Source organism: Cottoperca gobio, chromosome 11 (assembly GCF_900634415.1).
Source record: "Cottoperca gobio chromosome 11, fCotGob3.1, whole genome shotgun sequence".
Lineage (NCBI taxonomy): Eukaryota > Metazoa > Chordata > Actinopteri > Perciformes > Bovichtidae > Cottoperca > Cottoperca gobio.
In genome coordinates this window covers 15,404,691-15,423,664 of record NC_041365.1, presented here as the reverse complement: position 1 = coordinate 15,423,664, position 18,974 = coordinate 15,404,691, and the positions used below count along the sequence as shown (strand labels likewise).

The window sequence follows — 18,974 nt, the reverse complement described above, 5'->3', positions numbered from 1 at the left end:
GACTAAAGAAGGCAGTTGTGGAAGAAGTACTTAGATCAGCAAAACTTCAGTGTAAAAATAGTGTTATAAAATCAAATCAATAAATCAATTAAAGTCCTGCATTCAAAATCTAACTTGAGTTTTAATACAAAAGTAATCAAATTCAAATATGCTTAAATACTTAATACATACTTGAGTAAATATACTAATTTATATTCAACTACTTACTGGTTGTTGTATAAATGAAAGAAAGACAGAAACTGACATCCATTTTTACCTTTTTTAATGAACCCTGATTATTGTTTAATTACAAATGAAGATGAACAGATAGAAGAGAAACTAGTACAGGTGGTTCCTCCATGATCAAAAACAAAAAGTCTCCGTCTCTCCTCTGGAGTGACAGATCACAGTCCAGGTGGACATGAGAGGACAAACGGAGACGACCAGAGAGGACAGGGTGCATTTCAAATAATACAATGGTTAAACAGTACAAAGCTTTTTTTCTTACACAATCTTCCAAAATGGAAAAAAAAATATATACAACATAAAAAATGAAAACAATTGTTTCTTCCCCTGCTGTATATCATGTGGGGATTATGTGACCCTCCTCTTGTCCATAGTAACATGGTTATAAAATCAGCAAGTAAAAAGAAAGAAAAGACTGCACTGAAGCCAACTAGTTGAAGTTAATGGGAAAGAGTGAAAACTGGAACAAACACATACTTCATGGAGAAGAGACCGGGCCATGGGCAAGAGGGTACAAAATAATCAAAAATAGTCAAGTTAATAATATAATAATTACAAGAGTAACAGTAATATGTCTGAAAAAATACAGAAGAAAATGATAAGAACAGCATCGATGAAATCGAGGGGTGAAAATATCGACCCGGTGGGGAAACAGTTATTCTCTTGTGTTCTGTTTGAAGGCAGCACAGGTGCAACAGTGTAGGTACAGCTGGGAGCTCGGATTCTTCTTTACCAGACACACTTGTCAACTGCTACATCTACGTCCTTTCGGACCACTACAATGGTTTTTTTGCTGCCACTTTAAGTGATCTCCCCTGACAGTTTATGACAGAAAGTAGGAGGTTTGACTCTTTTTAATGCTGATAATGTTAAAAATTAGAAGGTGAGATGTAGTTTTTTTTGTGCCTGGTGAAGAAAATAATTCAAAATAAGATACCCACGAGACTGGAGCTGGTTGGACAATCTGGACAAGAACACTGGGACTAAATAACCCGGGACGAGACTTCATCTGGCCAGTCTTTTCTAAGCTGTGTTGGAGTGTGTGTGTGTGTGTGTGTAGATGGCATAACCATAGAAACCACACATTCACATGTGCATGTACACACCGAGCGAGTCAGGTTATGGGAAGTCCCTCTCTCTCCACTCCGCTCTGAGGTCTCGTGATGCCATTTCCTCTGTGTGTGTGTAATTTCTTTGGTTTGCAGTCTACTCCAGAGAGACTGTGAGGGCGTCTGATGTCACATGTGATGTCATGTTTCCCTTTATTCTAGCCACAGTAAAGCCTCACTGTAACCAGGACAGGGTGTGTGTGTGTGTGGGCAGGGTTCAGACGAGCGCATACACACCCCGGTTCATACAAAGCCGGTCGAGTCCAGAGTCCACGCTCAAACCAAAGTTCAGTCATATCAGCAGCTGCGGTCCTGCGAGGCGACGCAGGACAGAAAAATTGCTGTCGTCCAATCAGAATCATCACGTGTTCAGAGCGCACATGATGATTCTGATTGGACCGTGGTCTGTCCCGTCACCAGCTCCCCGCTACCACCTGCGCCTCCGCGGTTTTTAAACAGATCGGGGTCAAACAGTGGCTGCTGAATACTCAGGTGTTTAGTTACAGGGCGGGTGGGGGGGGGTTTACCATGCGGGACACCTTTAATTCACCTGTCGGTGGCCTCATGTGGTAAACGCTAATGTGCAACTCCAGGCATGTTAAAACAAACACGTCCACCAACAAGGTAAATATGGTTTGACCCAGGTCTGGTTAAAACGTTTCTGCTCACTCATTAATCCTCATCCCGTCCCCTGAATACACAATAACTGATTTGATTATTTTTACAATATAAATATAAAACTCTGATACCGGTGGCCTTTGTCACTGCAGCTCAACGGTCAAGAGAAGGCAAGGGTGAGAAGGCAAAGGCTGAATTATACTGGTAATAATATGCCCCTTAGAATATATACATATCTTTACCTTTAAAAATAGTAGGACTTTCCTGATTTGTATCAAATGACCATATTGAAATATAATATTTAAATTCAATATATATTTGAATAAAATATATATGTGTAGATTTACTTATTCTGTATCTTTTTTATCTTTTTTTTACAAAAAGCAGAAGGCATGGCGGCACTGTGTGTGTGATAAAAACATTTTGCTGGGGGTAATGTGATAAAACTCTTTGTTGGCTTAAAAAAGGCACAATCTTATTTGGAATCGTTTGTTCGTTAAAATGGGCGCACTGTCTTTTTTTTTCCCTCTCTCTTTTTGAAATAAAACGTCATAAAAATAAGCTTGTCTCGATATCTCAGTCCTAAAATACTGTCCATGTTCTTTAGAGGCACACGACTCCTTTGACAGAAAGAATAGTCTTTAAAAAAACAAACGAGGGGAAAGCAGAAGAGAGCTGCTGATCTGTATGTTAGAGGGAGAAAACACCACGAATGCCCTCAAACCTCCAAACCCCTCGAAAGATCGAGCGAAGTCCCACAGAGACACAAAAATTGTGGGTTTTTTTTTTTTACACCAGCTTTGAATCCACGTACACACATTCAGAAACAAGTGTCTCTGTAATTACAGCCTTTCTAGTAGCTGCTTCCTCATTTCCTCAACAAGTGACGAGAAAAGGAAAGAAAGATCCGGCTCTTTCCTCTGAGACCAAGGTGTTTTTTTTCTTCTGTACAGTGGAAACCACTTCCATCTGCTGGCTAACAAACGTCTTGTGTGGCAAGTTAAAGGTCAGGAGGTTAAAGCCAGTTCATCACAATCTTCCTCTGCCACACAGGCTTAGTTTGACTGTCCTCAAGATGTACAATTCCATCCTCATTTCATGTCTTTATACACGGTAGTGAATGAAGTGTGGCCCTGATGCGGCCTCAACGTGTCCTAGTTGTTTCCTAGTGAAAAGACTGATTGGAGAGCTCTTTCTAAATGACCCTCTTCAGTCTGTAAGATCCATCGGAGCAAGGTCTAAGTTCTTTTCTCCCTTGTAAACGACTGCTTGGTGATGGATGCAGACAAAGAGGCACTTCTGTAATCTCTATCAGGGCTGTTAAAGTGTTTTTTTTTTAAGTAACATTAGGATCTGTCTGTACAAATGAGGAGAGAGGGGGGGGGGGGGGGGCAAGTAAGGAGGAGGGCTCACCACCTTCAAGGTGAGAAAATCTACTGCTGTACAATTGAGGCTGCCTTTGCACTCTTTAGGGGGATTTGTTTCACTGCACCAGATAAACAAATAGACCCAATGAAGAGACATAATCTGGGCACAGGTGTGATGCCAGGCAGATGTAACTGCTGCCATGAGGGCGAGGAGGCGTTGAAAAGGCAATGTGAAATTCCCAAAAGATATTAAGAGTAGACTCTCTCTCTGTAGGACTCTAATGTTAAAAATGGGTCAGAATAGACTAAATTGGATTATCTCTTAATGTTGTCAGTCACAGCAAAAATACTGTCTGCTGTGTTCATGTTTGGTGGGGCTTGCCTTGCCGTGCATTAAAGGCTACACAGACACACACACAGGTTTTAGGGTTTAACACAGGCCATAATGTCTGGTGGCTGAGCAAAGGAAGGTGCAAAGGAAAAAGTGTGGATGCTGCGAAAACAGTGATGCCTGAGAGGTATTTATGGTAACATTTTCTTCTTTACTCTATTGTAAAAGTGTAGGTGTAACATATGCAGGGAAACCGTTTTGTTTTATGTTAGGTAATTTAAGGAGCTTTTGGGACAGTTAACAGGGCCCAACAACCACTTTAATTATTGAACAAAAAACACAATTTCCTACATAAGATGCATATACATATTCAGACAACATCTAAGTGTGTTTCTATAAATCACCTTTAAGCACACTACTGCTGCCAAGAAACCACAAGACATTATGGTCTAAAACTATAGAGTGCTGCAGGGAAGACGTATTGTGTGGGCCTGGTTCCCTAGACAAAATCCAATGAGATTTTTCACATCACCTCCACAGTAGGCGAGTTTGCCCGTGTTCGGCGTGATGACGTTTAGTCGTCTCAATAATCAACTTGTGAGTTTCCTTTTTTAAGAGTTGTAAAAGCTTTAAAATTCACAAGGGGGTATTTACTAACATATTTTATGTTGTAGGACAAAACTTGAAAATCTCTTAAGCTTGTGTTAACTACAGACCTTATTTCTTAACCAAAAACACAAAAACATTCTGACTCATTCCTGCTGCACTCTATTAAGTTTGTAGACTAGACTCAGAGAGGTGTGAATTTTGTATCTAAGCAGGATACCCTGTGTGTGCGTGCGCTTGTGTGTGTGTGTGTGCGCTCAGCAGCCAGTGTTTTCCAGAGACAGCTGGGCTGTAGCCCTCTGCAGCTCTGAGCTCGCCCTGCGTTGGGTGGGAGGCGGTGGCAGCATCAACCCCAAAATAACACTTCCTGCTCCTGCTCTTCCTCCCCCGTTCTCTGCCTCCCCCATGCTCCTGCCGGCCTCCTCTCTCTTCTCCTCTTCTGCCTCAGCCCTCACTTTCTTATCCTCCGCCTCGTCCCTCTCTCCGTCCGCCTCCATCTTTTGGTCTTCGCTCCAGCGGCGTTTGAAGCGGAGTTTGAGCGGGATGCAGGGGCTGATGGGAGCTGCCTGACCCGGCTCACTCTTTAGGTTGATCAGAGGGAATGTCAGGCTGCTGATGGAAGGAGTGGCAGGAGTCTTAAAGACATCCTCGTCATCATCGGGGTCTTCATCAGGGTTACTGTGTGGAGGGGCAGAAAGGCTGCTCCCATTTCCGTTAGCTTGGTGATGGTTGTTGAGCTGATGATAGTGATGAGCTCTCGGGGTGAAGATGTCATCATGTTCATCCTTGTCACTGTGATAGATCTCATCTTCCTCACTGATGTCAGTCACCTCCACCTCTTCATCTGACTCGATATCTGATATGGGCTCCACCTGGAGAAGAAGCATATTTTACAATATGACATTATATTTATGACTCCGGCCAGATGTTACTCATGCTCGAAATGTTTGAGAGGCATTTCCAAAACCACAAACTCTCCATAATTGGAAACATCACATAGTTTGTGTCTGTGTGTGTGTGTTAGCAGTCTCACCTTGATCTTAGGAGGCCCTGCAGCCAAGGGAGAGTTGATTATCTGACTAGACCCTGTGAATGACGAGGACTGGCTGGAGGAAGAAGCAGCAGCCAATGAGCTCCCAGAATCCCTCTGTTTGCGCCCAAGTGGCGGCGGCTGCAGCTTGAACTTAAAGGGTGATGGGTGCTGCTCCCTTTCGTCCCCGCCTCCAAGCTGCTGGCCTAGCGAATGAGAGAGCGGCAGGGGCGGGCAGTGGAGGTGATGGGCGGCTGGCTTCTCCGGGGTGGGGCGGTGGGGCTGAGGGATGATGATGCTCGGGTAGTGGAGGAAGGCTCGGGGGCTGAGGTGGTAGTTGTAGACGGACTGGGTGTGGGCCTGCAGGTAGTGCTTCATGTCCTCCGGGTTGAAGGAGAAGTGGGAGCCCAACATAGGAGAGGACATGGAGGGAGAGGGGGTGTAGGGCAGGTGGGGGGTGGGGGTCATGGAGAGGGCTGGGGACAGATTTTGGGCCAGAATACCCCCGGGGCCAGGCAGGGGAGAGACAGGGAAAGGAGACAGAGAATCTGGGTGCACCCTGGGGCCATGCCTGCCAAGCCCTGTTGGGTTCGGGTAGATCCTGAAGAAAGAATCGTGCGGCAGACGTGGAGGAAGCAGCCCCCTGTAAATCCTCTCAGGCCCAATGCCTCGCTCATCGGCCCCCACGGCCTCCTCCAGCTCCGAGTTGGCGGAGGTGCCGTCGCTGCAGTCGCTCACAGAGCCGCGGGCCATGCGGCGAGCCACGCTGCTGAACATGCCGGGGCTGCGCAGCTCCTCGCTGGAGGACAGCACATCTGAAGGCGTGGAGGGGGGGAAACGGAAGTGGCTGCTTCCGGTTGGCACTGGAGGGGCACTCTGAGGGACTCGACCTGTGAGGGAAAACAAAGGTAAGGGGCGAGTTAGTTAAAGCAATAACACAAAAGGTTTTCATTTAAATAAATGTCTGTTGAGTATTGCAATATTCATTTATTTGCAGTATTATGAAGTGAATAAAATATTGTATTGAATTACTGCTAATGCAAACCGAATATTTCCTACTGCTGCAGCCTCACATTAAAAGCTTTTAACTGACGAAACACACGTTGACTTTTATTATGAAAGAGTCAAAGGAAATGCAATATGCTTTTCCGTGAGCTTGATACTGCTGTCGTTCATAAAAAATGTGATGTTAACTTTTAATGATTGAAAAAAAAAAGAATGGGGATAGAAACCAGGCTCATAATCTTGTAGAGAGCCAAAGCAATACCAAAAACATACAAAAACCTCATTCAAAATCTCGTTGACATTGGTATTAACGCCTTATTTCTCAAGAAGGAGCGATAAAAGAAACCTTTGATGAGAGACTGCATTGAGTCACAGACGCTAGTTAAACAGTGGCAAACACAGAGGTGACGTTAGAACTTGTGCTCTCTGGAAATAATAAAAAGGAACACACAGTATTTTCTCCCTCATCTCTACTGGTTGCTGGGTATGTGCAATGGAGGTTATATTGGATGTTATTTATGGTGTTCAAAGTAATGAAAGTCAACAGACATTGATATTGTTAAAGCCTATGTTAATTTACATTATCCATAGAACATAGTGTCAGCAAAGCAGTTTTGACAGCAGGTTTAGTAGATCATGGAATGGATAGTGGAAGGAGACGCGACTGTCATTGACACCCAAAGACAGACATCTCAAAACTTTGACAAATAAAACATTTACTATCAACTATCTGCAAGGCTAGATAACACTGGGGCCGAGCGAGAAACATTAACCGGCCTTTTAAACTGAAGAGAAAGGGAAAAGTAACTAATGAGAGTAAGTCACGTCTCCCATAACTCCAACTATTTTACCCAGAGGGTCACAGGCACACAGAAAGAAAACACTGGGTTACACAAAGCCACAAGTTCCCTTCTCTTTCAACCCCTCCTCTCCCTCTCCCTCTCTTGCCAGTGAGACTGTGGCACTGCAATAAATTCTTGGCATCCGTGCACGTGCCAGAATTAAATATTGGAAAAGTCGCTCTTACTGCCATCACAAACATGGGTTGGGTTCCTCTGTTTTTCCCAGTACCACCGAGTGTGTGTGGGTCTCTCCATTTAAAAAGCACACAATCTCACAGCCATGTGTGTCAGAGACGATGAGGAGAAATAACTGCGTGTGTGTTTACCTCATGTGTGTGAGCGTCTCTGCTTGCCTATCAATCCAGATCGACGTGGGCATGTGTGTGCGTGTGTAACCGTCTTATGAAACCATCATATCACAACATGTCAGTGTGTGGGCCACATCACACGGAGGCTATAATTAAAGTTTCGTGCTGCACTTATGTCACCCAGTATCCAGCGCTCCCATATGGGCTGTGTTTACACTGGGTGGCCGGGATCAGAACGAGAGAAGACTTCAGAGGAGAGGAGGAAAGGGATAAACGGGGACGTGGCACACTGATGCCTTAGAACACACACACTCAAAATCAGTTTGCGTTTATGACTTGTACTTCTACTCGGATGGTATCCGATTGAGTTTTCTTTGTAAAACTAGGGGTGAACATACTTGATATGAAAATGATTGGATTATATTAAATGCAGTATTTCCATTGTGACCAGGGCGGGCCTCAAAACCTTTCCAGTCTGTACCTATAACATTTATCTTTGGCAAGTAAACTTGTAAGTCACCCACTACAGTGACTGGAAAACCTCTCAGACAATAACATTTGAATGTCTCAGTTATATACAATATTTTGGATCTTGCTGCCTTTGCAGATGACTTTGAATCTAAATCAGAGCAACATCTCAGATTATGATTGGCTCGCTGTAATGCTACATAAAGTAAGTGCAGTAGCATCTAAACCTCTGTTCTTTGCCAACAGCGTCAATATGGGAAAAGGAACATCTACTATTACACCAACTTTGTTTAGCTGTTGCATTATAAGTGGAATTATTGGAATTATACTTTACAGGCCTTTTCTGTCACAGCTTTAAGCAATTCAATCTCAAAGTCAAGTAAAAGGATTCACACACAAGGTCCCCAAATTGACACCTGAAGGCCAAAACCTTTTTGTCTGTCCACGAGCCTACACTCCTTGAACAAGTCCTTGTTAAGTGTCATTTAATTATTTTCATTGAAAAATAACCATGAATTTCAGTTGCTAAGGGAACGCATTCAGGGTAGAAAAAGAAAGGAATTGGCTAGACACAAGTTCAGACTCTACAAGTGGTGGTAAAAAAACACTAAAAATAAAAGTTTCTGCTTTCAATGATTTTAAAAACCAAGTGCAAAAACAAATGCATCTTAAAGTCACTAGTGCCTGATGCCACACACACACCCACACACACACCCACACATTATGTAAATGTGTACGTACCAGAGCCCATGTCGATGAAGGGGTAGTTGACCAGCACCAGTTTGTTGAAGTTGAACTTGTAAGTGAACCTCTTCCCTTTGGTCTTGTGGAGGATCCTCTTGTTGTAGTAGTATCTAAACAGAGAAGGACAAACAGAGTGTTATCTCCCAGTGAGTTACCATTTTTAAATACATTTTGTTTTAGCCAAAACATCTAAAAGTGTAAAACCATGGACACTTTTTTCCAGCTGAAACTATTAATCGAAGTAGGGATGTGGGAACATTTAGTAATGTGGATGGGTCGGCCACAGCTTTTAGGGTCACTCTTCATCAACAGCCAATCAGATGTGCACTTTCCTGCAACCCTACCAATGTGAAGTAATTACTGCATGTGAGCAGTTCTGCATAGCCGTGTTTAATGGCTAAAAGAGAATAAGCGGTATTAGAGAATAAGGTTAAGTTTGAGCGCTGCGTCCGCAGTGTTTTAGATAACGAAGGCTGACCAGAGGCTGTAGACAAAACGTTAACAACACAGCAATGCAGGGTTCAGCATTAACCATGGCCCGATGAGATTACAGTGTTACTGTGTCCGAACAGATGCGACCAGAGCAAGGGTCGGCAACAAAATCACTTTGATTGCATTGTTTTCTATTGGAATTGGACGCTGCGCTTCGTTTTGAGCTGGACTTTTGTCGGACACTTGTTTTATTCCCGTCGCTTGCTTGAAAGCGAAGCTGATTAGCGTCTCCTGGAAGATCTCTTTGTCCCAAACACATTTTCTATAGTTAAATAAATAACTATATATTTTCATTTGGCATTTCATTTATTAAAGTGTCCCAGTGAAGGAAGGCTGTGTTAAGTTGCATTACATTTCATTTTCTGTACGGCCACATTTAAGGGCTTGGTGGCCTGTGGGGGGGGGGGTTGGGGGGGAATTGTCAGTGCTGGAAAATATTAGCATCCAACCCTGAATGCACTCTGCCTTCTTTCTTCAAGGTGTCTTTACAATGCACTGGAGTAAGAGCCTAAATATAGTGCCCCCCTTTCTTTTTATTGAATCAAGAATCTTCTTTAAACTATTTTGAATCGTCGCACAAAGAATCAGAATCAAGTTGAATCGTGAGTTTGCCAAAGATACTGAACTCACTGAGATTTCATGCTCAATGTAACGGAACTGGTGTTTGCTATAAAAGATACAATACAATGTAATATTACAGAAACCACAATGTCGCCGTACAACGCACTACCTGCATGCATAATTCTACATTACTCAGTGTACAGCGCATAATTAAACAAGATGCTCACAATGGGAACAAATGGTTAGATTAAAAATCTCACTGTGATTACTTAAGGAAGTGAGACAGCCGCTCTGATTTAGTCTTAACCAGGCGGCTCCATTAGTAAGGGTGCATTAGTCATTGTCAATACCCAGAGCGATGTAGAGGAGTGAATAGCAAGCTGCTGACAGCTCATCTAAAAGATAAAATGGCTCCCTGTGACTCACTGATAGCCTCAGGACCAAACAACATTCATATTTATTTACAAAGAAACGTATAAATCAGTATCTCTCATTCAGCCGAGACTGGCCACTTCATTCTTGGAAAAGTAATACATTATTCATCATTTCCCGTAAACGTGTACATAAAAATACGGATTTGCTTTAACACAAAGTTGTAAGCATGTCTCTTCTTGTCAATAAGTTATAATTGAAGGCTAAATGTAAAATCAGACCAGATAGGGCAACTGTTATATATCCATCGTCCATCTAACATCAATAACAGACATGATATAAACACACAAGGGTCACCATTACTACTGTACAGGTAAAACTGCAGTAATTAAATATAACAGTAAATAAAGAATATAATTACACATCTGTGAAGTGACACAAAAACGACAACCCAACATTAAATTCCACCTTTTGTGTGTGTGTGTGTGTGTGTGAGTGAAGGGCCTCTTCGGATAGACGACTACTACACACACCCATATTACAGACAGACAAACACACAAAAGGAGCAGACAGATCTACAGCAGGCTCACACACACACAATGCATGCAGAAAACATATCCAAGTAATGACAAAACTACTGAGCACACACAACACAAATTAAGAGTGGTTATTTGAGAGCAAAGTGTTCACACAGTGGCAATCAACTCAAACCTATTGCAGTGGTGGAGAAAGTTCTCCAACCGTCGAGTGACAATCAGTCAACATACAAGTATTATACAAGTATTATTCCCTGATAGTAATCAGGGAATAATACTCCATCAATAGGAGAAAGTCCTTTTAGTCATTTTAGTATGAAATTATTCCTGAAGTTAAATAATACTTAAATAAATACCACACACAGACACACACACACACACACACACACACACACACACTTTCTTTTAGCTTGACATTTTGCAAAGTATAATTAAGATGAGATAAAACTTAATTTATCCAGAGGGAAATTGCTGAAATTGGAAAAAGGGCTTTAAAAGAAGAACATTATTTCCTTCTGAAATATAGTAAATGTGAAGTATGAAGACTCACAAAAAGGTAAAAACTGTTAACACATGTACATTACATGTAAAGCAGACACACATAACACCCTGCGTGCAAAAAAAAAAAAAAAAAGATAGTACACACACTCTCGGAGGCAGTGGTGGGCCGTCAGGGCCAGCAAGGCCTTCTCTGCTGGCCTAAACATCATCAGAATATACATTTAATTTTGATATATTTATTCCACAAATATGTATTAAATTATTCCCCATAGTCTATTCTCTTCATTTCATAGCTTTCCTCTTGGTTGCGCTGCTTCCAGCCTCAGATGGAGATGTGGAGGGCTGGCCTTTATGTTAGAGCTTTTATCCAATCATATTTCAGCCATCATGTGTTGCCAGGGTCCACGAAATCTGCCCTGAGGCCTTCAGAATCAACAGCGCGGGCGCCTGTAGCTTAAAGTGAACGGAGACAAAACTGTGGCGTTAACCAATCAGATTTCGAGTTGGGGACACTGGGGCCAGCTAGCAGGCGTACGATAACGTCAGCACGTCCACGTCTTTTGATTGGATACGCACTATTGAGAGGCAGAGCTATGCAGAGCTAGCAAACTTGAACGAGCTAATTTGTGTAGATTTCTACAAGCTGTTTTCTTCAACCCACAATGGCTGAAGGACGAGAAGAGATCGATGTGGTCGCAGATATCATTACAACGCCATTTTCAAGACGAACTTTTCAAGAAAAGATAGACATTGTGAGAAGAGAACGACCAACCCCGATTCTAGCGAGCCTCTCACAGGGAAAAGGGTTTGTCACTTCCGCCACTTTCAAATCACTAACTACGAGCGGTACCCCCGGCTCACAGCCTCCGAGAGGCACTGCACATTGTACTGCTGGGAATGCCTGCTATTTACAACTAAATGTTTCGGAAATATTAATATAACTCTGTTGTTAGGGTGATGCAACGCCCGGTTATACTGCGTTTCTGTCTAAATGTATAGTTTCTAGAGCCATGGCGTCATAATGATGGTATTAAGAGGTGGAATAATTCAGGTAGGACTGTGTAGGACATCACTGAAGGCCTAGGTGGGAAATGCACGGCCCGCCACTGCTCGGAGGTAAACGGCAGTATTTGTGAGTGGTGTTAACAACATCAGGCCTTTATGTGCAGTAAAGCTGGAAGGACATAATGTTCACAGACATGTGGATAGATGGAAGGCACTTTGAACGAGTCGGGGTGGAAAAGGCCAGGCACATACATGTGAATGGAACACACACACACACACACACACACACACACACACACACACACACACACACACACACACACACACACACACACACACACACACACACACACACACACACACACACACACACACACACACACACACACACACACACACACACACACACCTCTTTGAAGACCATTTGAACTTCCTTCAAATAAACTAGAAAGGACTGTATAGACAAGGCCTCAATGTATTAAACACACACGTAGATGTGTATGATGTACAAACTCACATGCACACACACATGCATGCATGTCTCTACACACATACACTGTGTATGCATGAATAAGCACACACACATGTGCACTTCAAAAGATGCAGATTAGCATCAACCAAAGATTTAACATCTAACAGAGAGGGAACTTTTTTCCAAAGACTTCAGAATTACTTTACAGCCGTTCGCTCATATAAAAGCTTTACAAACCACAGAAAAGACAATCACAACAAAGTTTCGCTCCAGCTGGTCCTTGAGACAAGAGAGAAAGTCACTGCTCCTGTATCAAATGGACTGTTAAGTAACTGTCAAACCTTTGTGGGCTTAACTCCTTTTCAAGCATACAAGCCAATTAGTGTTAATTTAGAGATCTCATTTTTGGGCTATTTCTGTGCAATGGTGACAAGTTTGTTTATGTTTCAAATAACTGCGGCTCGCGCAAGGGACTCCCAATTCTTACCAACTAAAAACTACAGGAAACAGTAGGAAATCAAACATTTCTTAGTATATTTCTTCAGTTAAAAGCAAATTATATCGCAGCTATTAACTTTGATCAGAATTCACCCCAAACTGTGTACATTTTAAAGTTAAATGCATAAAGCTGGTGCGCTTTGAGAGCAGAATTAGGAGGCTGGCTCTATAAACAAGTTTGAGCTATAGTACAATTTATTCATACATTTGTATAGATGGTGAATGGTGAGAATGGTGGTGAGTGATGAGTAGAAAGGCACACCCACAAAGCATAATAAATGAGACGGGGGTCCGTGTATCAAGACGACTGCAGACCCCTCGCACTGAGAACAGTCCAACCACTGGCCGGTCTCGCTAGGAGCCCTGTCCCTCACCCGGTCCGGGCGACGGGTGCTGTAAAGCTCACGATCGGAGTCGCAGCCGCCTTCAGCCTGAGCCTAGAGCTGGCAGCGGCGATGGTGAAATATGCTTCCCGGGGAGAAGATCCCCCCGTTTCTCAATTTTTTTTAATCGTTGTGTTGCTTTAAAAATGCTTCTGAATTGTATTTTTCAAAACGTCTTATACACATTACATCTGTTTCTCTGTATGGAACAATGTTTTGAATGTATTGTATTGTCCCTGTTAAATTAACTAGCAAACAAATAACATATACAGCAAAATCAATGTATTACGTCAGCTCCATACACAACTCTTGTATGTGTTAAATATATTTCTTTCCAAGTTCATAAAAGTTGTCTGTCTTTAAATACTCATATGAGACTCAGTCAAAGACAAAATAAAGCAAAAAACAAGACACAGATGGGCTGGAGGAGGGCTGACATACAACAAAGTGTTAAGTGTATGTGTGTGCATGTGGGTGTGTGTGTGTGTGTGTGTGTGTGTGTGTGTGAGTGGTGATGAGGCAGTATAACTAGTCATCACCATGGCAAACTATAACCCACACCAACCTACAAAACAGGAGGCGACATTGATGACTCGCAGTGTGTGTGTGTGTGTGTGTGTGTGTGTGTGTGTGTGTGTGTGTGTGTGTGTGTGTGTGTATGAACAGAATGGCGGCTAAATAAAACTGTGCAGCATCCCACATGTGCTCCATGGCGGGTGAACGTGTGCGTTTCTAAATCTGCTGTCACCCTGGAGATTCAGCACGAAGTGCAGATGCTCAGTCACGACAAAACAACTAATCTTTTTTTTTACTTACACATTTGATATATAACGTTGTAATTAAGATCAAACAAACCCAGTAATTGAGAAATAAGCTCAAACGTCAAGGTCACCAACATTACACACAACCAATAGAAATGGAGGAAAGTTTAAGTGAGTCGTTATTTAAAGTTACAATCTCAAAGATCTCCGTTTCGTTCTCTTATAAGGCATCAATGGCATTAACGGTAAATGCAGGCGTCATCCCAAAGAACCAAACGGTGTCGTCTGTGTGACACCAGTCAGTTGGCACCATTGGATTAGCACTTGTTTTTGAAGTTGTCATTTGTAGTCATCGCTCTTTTCTTTGTTTGCTCGGCTATAGTTACTTGGAACACTAGCAAAGAACGCAAAAAGAAGTACGCCGCTTCACACACAAGTGAGTTGAAGAGTGAGTCTGACATTTAGTATGAAGAATAGAGAGAGAAAAAAGGCTGAGAATAATTATAAAAAGAAGATTTGTTCAAATTCTGGTGAGGTTGAATGCACATACTGTTATCCCTAACGTCCCTAACCCCGGCTGTACTGTCATCTAACCCTAGCTGTACTGTCGTCTTACCCCTAAAAAAAAAAGTCTTGGACTCCTTATTTAATTTATCACAGTTCATCTAGAGTTCAAAACAACACGATTCCAGTTGCTGTAATTTAAGATTGACCAGTCTGGGCTCTTTGCCATTATCCGACTCCTCTGGTGTTGATATCAAGAACATTTGACCCAAATATGAAGCTAAATATTACCATCAGTCCAGACTTGCCTTACTTAGGATGGGACCTTTCAGACTGGAGCAAGGACCCAGGAAAAGCCAGTGCTCGAGTTTCTTTGAGTTTTAACAAATGTGACTGATGAGAGTGCATGTTCTTCCTTAAGTCAGTGTTTTTAACATTTGAAATCTTGCATTGCATCATCCTTCTTTTCTTTCACCATTTTTCAAAGGCTTTAGTCTCACCTTAGAGCTCGGCTAAGCTTGTCGTAGTTCATCTGCGGTTTACACTTCCTGGCCCCCCACAAGCGGGCCACCTCGTCTGGGTCCTTGATGACAAACTCTCCATAGTCTCCCTGCCAGGCGATGACATCGTGGTACTCTTCTTTCCTCAGCAGCTCCAGGATGAAGTGCCACAGCTGGATCTGTCTGGAGCCCGGGCTCGACTCGGGCTTGTAGGCCCAATCCGGGAATGCAAACCCTGGGGGCAAGAGGAGAGAGGTGTTACAGCTGGATGGTGATGAACAGAGGCGTATTCAAAATGTGGGTTGTTTTGGTACCAGGGTCGACACAATAAGTAAATAATGACTTGTGTTTACAACTAATAATAGTCAGGACTTTATACTATTATATTATTATTACTTATACTACTGTGTTTGGCAATACTTGGCACTAGACGGCATGTTACATTTTGCAAGAAACAAGTCAACTGGCATCCATTTTTTGAGCTTGAAGGTTGTTTTTTTGTCTCTTTGGAGATAAACATAAGGCAATAAAATGTCTGTAAACAGGTTCCGATTTTCAAAGAGAGTTTGGTAAAGAAGAATAGATAATATGGGAGGAGAAATAGTAAACAGCAATTAGTAGAGTGGAGCATTTGTGAAAGGTTACAAGACATGAGACTGTCAGGAATCAACGATGAAACATTTCTGTCTATGGCTTTGGTGCAAAGTGGATCTAGTGCCTCCAAGAAGGCTGGTGATGAGTATTTGGAATTAACCTGTTCCCAGAGATCGCAGTCATATCAAAACCTCTCTGCTATCGCCATCAAAGCTGAAAAACCAGCACTGTTATAACAGATTAACAGGCCTTGAGATATGTGCAGACAAAATACAAGCGATGGTTTTATAACTACTATCAGAACACACACTCACACTATTATCCAACAGTTAAAAGTATAGGCTTTGAGTTGTAAAGGAGTGGGTGGCAGTCAAAGACTCAACACACCAGGCTGAAGGGCTGCATAGCGAAGGCAAAGTAAGTGACACACACACACACACACACACACACACACACACACACACACACACACACACACACACACACACACACACCTCATTAGGACCAGATGTGTCTTGGCAATCAGGCTGAGAATGCAAAGGGTGGGAAACATGTGGGCACAATATAACAATGCTGAATTTTGCGTGTGCATGTGTGTGTTTATGTAACTGTAAAGAAACACACTATCCTAAATACCAAGGTTACAATCAGTTTCCCACACTCTACAAAGTCCATCATATCTATATAGCAGTGACAGTGACCTTTTAACAAGGATATGCTCAAGGCTGACGGACTATAATACCGGTTTGATGTTGCCTATTAACTTAAGTTGCAGTGACAGCACATGAGACAGTCTTGCTGATATAAAGTGAAATTTGTTGCATCATACAGTATGTGATCAGGGTCTAATGTATCTGTGTATAGGCCTACTAATCTGAATTGTTTAAATTCATCAGTACTTTTATTGCCCCGTCAACGTTTTGATAGGAAATCGCTTTGGGGCAGCTCCATAAAAGCAGACAATAACTCACAAAAACAACTAAACAAAAGAACAAAAGAACAGATGAGGCGACGTTTAAAAAAAAAAAAAAAAAAAACACGGGGGAAAAGTAGTAAAAGAGTTGAAAAAGGGAAGACACACCTGGCAACTAAATCCCAGGGTAAAGTGAACTGCATCTGGATATGGTGCCCAGATGGTAATTAAATCAATTATGACTTTTCCATTTACACATTATGTGCTTTTATTTTCTGCACTGTGTGCACATTTAAATATAGGTTGGGAACCGGTAAGTAAACAAAACAAAAATGGCAGGTGTCAGTTTAATAAAACCATCAGTCTTTTTGTGAAGCTGAGACGACAAACTCCAGAGTGAGTCACGACATTCCTACCTACATGGGTGGTGTTTTCGGAAAAAAATAAAAGAGTAACATCGTCTGAATTGTAGTGAACTGCATTTACAAATATCTGACTGTTGATAACGATCGCTGATATGTTGGATCAAATTCTGACCACAATGATCTGTGCATTTGCAGCCGGCATGAACATGTGTTTACCCTTAATCAGATACAGATGACATTTTAATAGCAGGTGTAAATGGAGACAAAGTGAGTCATGGAAAAACTAACCAAGTGGGACACGATGTAATAAAAGTACACCATCAGGTGTGCAAAGCTTTGTGTCTGCAAACGTTACTTAATAACGTGTAGTAGTAGTAGTAGTAGACTATAGGAAGCAATCAAGCCGTGAGTGTCCAACAGACACCACATTTTGCAAGGATTACAGTGGGGCAGAGTTGCATCCTTTCTTTTCTCAACTTTCTTTCCATTTTTCATAATTCTCCAATGAAAAATACTGATTTCTTGCAAGTCATGGGAATATTTCAGAGATATATAAATATCGGCTGAGTACATTACCGATTGTTGTTTTTTGGGAATTTTATTTAACTAATTTAATGGTCTGTCTCTAAAGAGTGAGTGAAAGCCGCTTCTCAGAGGGCAGAGAAAGAGACAGCGGGGAAAACAGCTCGTAGAGTCGGCATATTTTTACATCTAACTCTGTGAATTAAGAGTTTATTTTGACCAAACCAGAGCTGGAGATTGTTGGAATAGTGGAAAGACCTAACCGCACGCACGCACGCACGCACGCACGCAGGCAGGCAGGCAGAGGAGTGTGGTGTCTCATTATATTTAATATACATGCTGTGTTTATAGCTAATTCTATGACATGGGGCATTTATCGGAAACAGACGAAACATTGAGAGTTTAATATATAACAATGCAAATCTTCAAATATGGTGGCTTTTAGTTTCACAACCTCGCAATTATTTTTTTTCTGAATATGACACTTACAGAAATCTTAGAAAAAAAGAGATTAAGAAGAACAAAATATCCTGAAAACTCCTGCTGACTAATAAACCACATGCTGCTACCCGATCTCCTATGGTGCTCGGAGAATGAGCCAAAAGACAGACAAGCTGGGCTGTGATAGTTGATAATAGCCATTTGAAGGCAGATTACTAATCGGGTACGAGCATATGATTCATACACCAGACAATAAGGCTCTTGTCAGCAGGGACAGGTTAGGCGTTGTGACACAGACACAACACACTGCTGTATAATGGGGTACATACTGGTGAATGCTGGGGAAAATATACATGTGCACACTTCATTATAAGCACATGCACGGACACACGCTGACGCATAAAATACACGGCAGGAGTAGATTAAAGTCGGCGAGTTAATATCTCCCTCACACACACACAAAGTACACAGACACACAACACAGGTTAGTAGGGAGAGGTAAGTGGGTTCATGCGTGGGTGCACAGAGCACATAGACAAAGAACACAGGAATAGCAACCATGCCCACTGCATGTGTGTGTGTGTGTGTGTTGCAGATGTCCCTGCTGACTCATAGCTTGCTCGTTCGTCGTTCAGCTTTCACAGATTCCGCCTTTCTCCCCCTCAACACCACTGCCATCTCTTTCTTTTCTCTTTTATTCTGTCCCTCCCTCGGTCAGCCTCTCCTAAGACACACCGTCTCCTAGCAACAAAAGCTTTTAGCTCTAAAAATAAATGGCAGAGTCACGACGGACAAGACAAAATATGATTAAATTACAGAAAGTTGCCAAAAGAGTTTTGAGTTTGGGCTCCGATCCAGAGAGCTACATTGTGAGGGTGTGATCTGTCTAAGGCTGGCTGAC

General features: G+C 42.3%; 1 protein-coding gene across 1 annotated transcript in view; it reads right to left on the bottom strand.

The window, feature by feature from the left end:
* Positions 1–245: 245 nt before the first annotated feature.
* Positions 246–18,974, bottom strand: part of erf (Ets2 repressor factor) — a 32,376-nt gene continuing 13,647 nt past the window's right edge. The window contains exons 2-5 of the mRNA XM_029443039.1: positions 15,239–15,473; positions 8,651–8,763; positions 5,290–6,176; positions 246–5,128 (exon numbers count right to left, since the gene is read on the bottom strand). Coding sequence (XP_029298899.1) covers positions 4,514–5,128; positions 5,290–6,176; positions 8,651–8,763; positions 15,239–15,473 — 1,850 coding nt within the window. The 3' untranslated portion in view covers positions 246–4,513. The remainder of the gene's footprint in view (positions 5,129–5,289; positions 6,177–8,650; positions 8,764–15,238; positions 15,474–18,974) is intronic.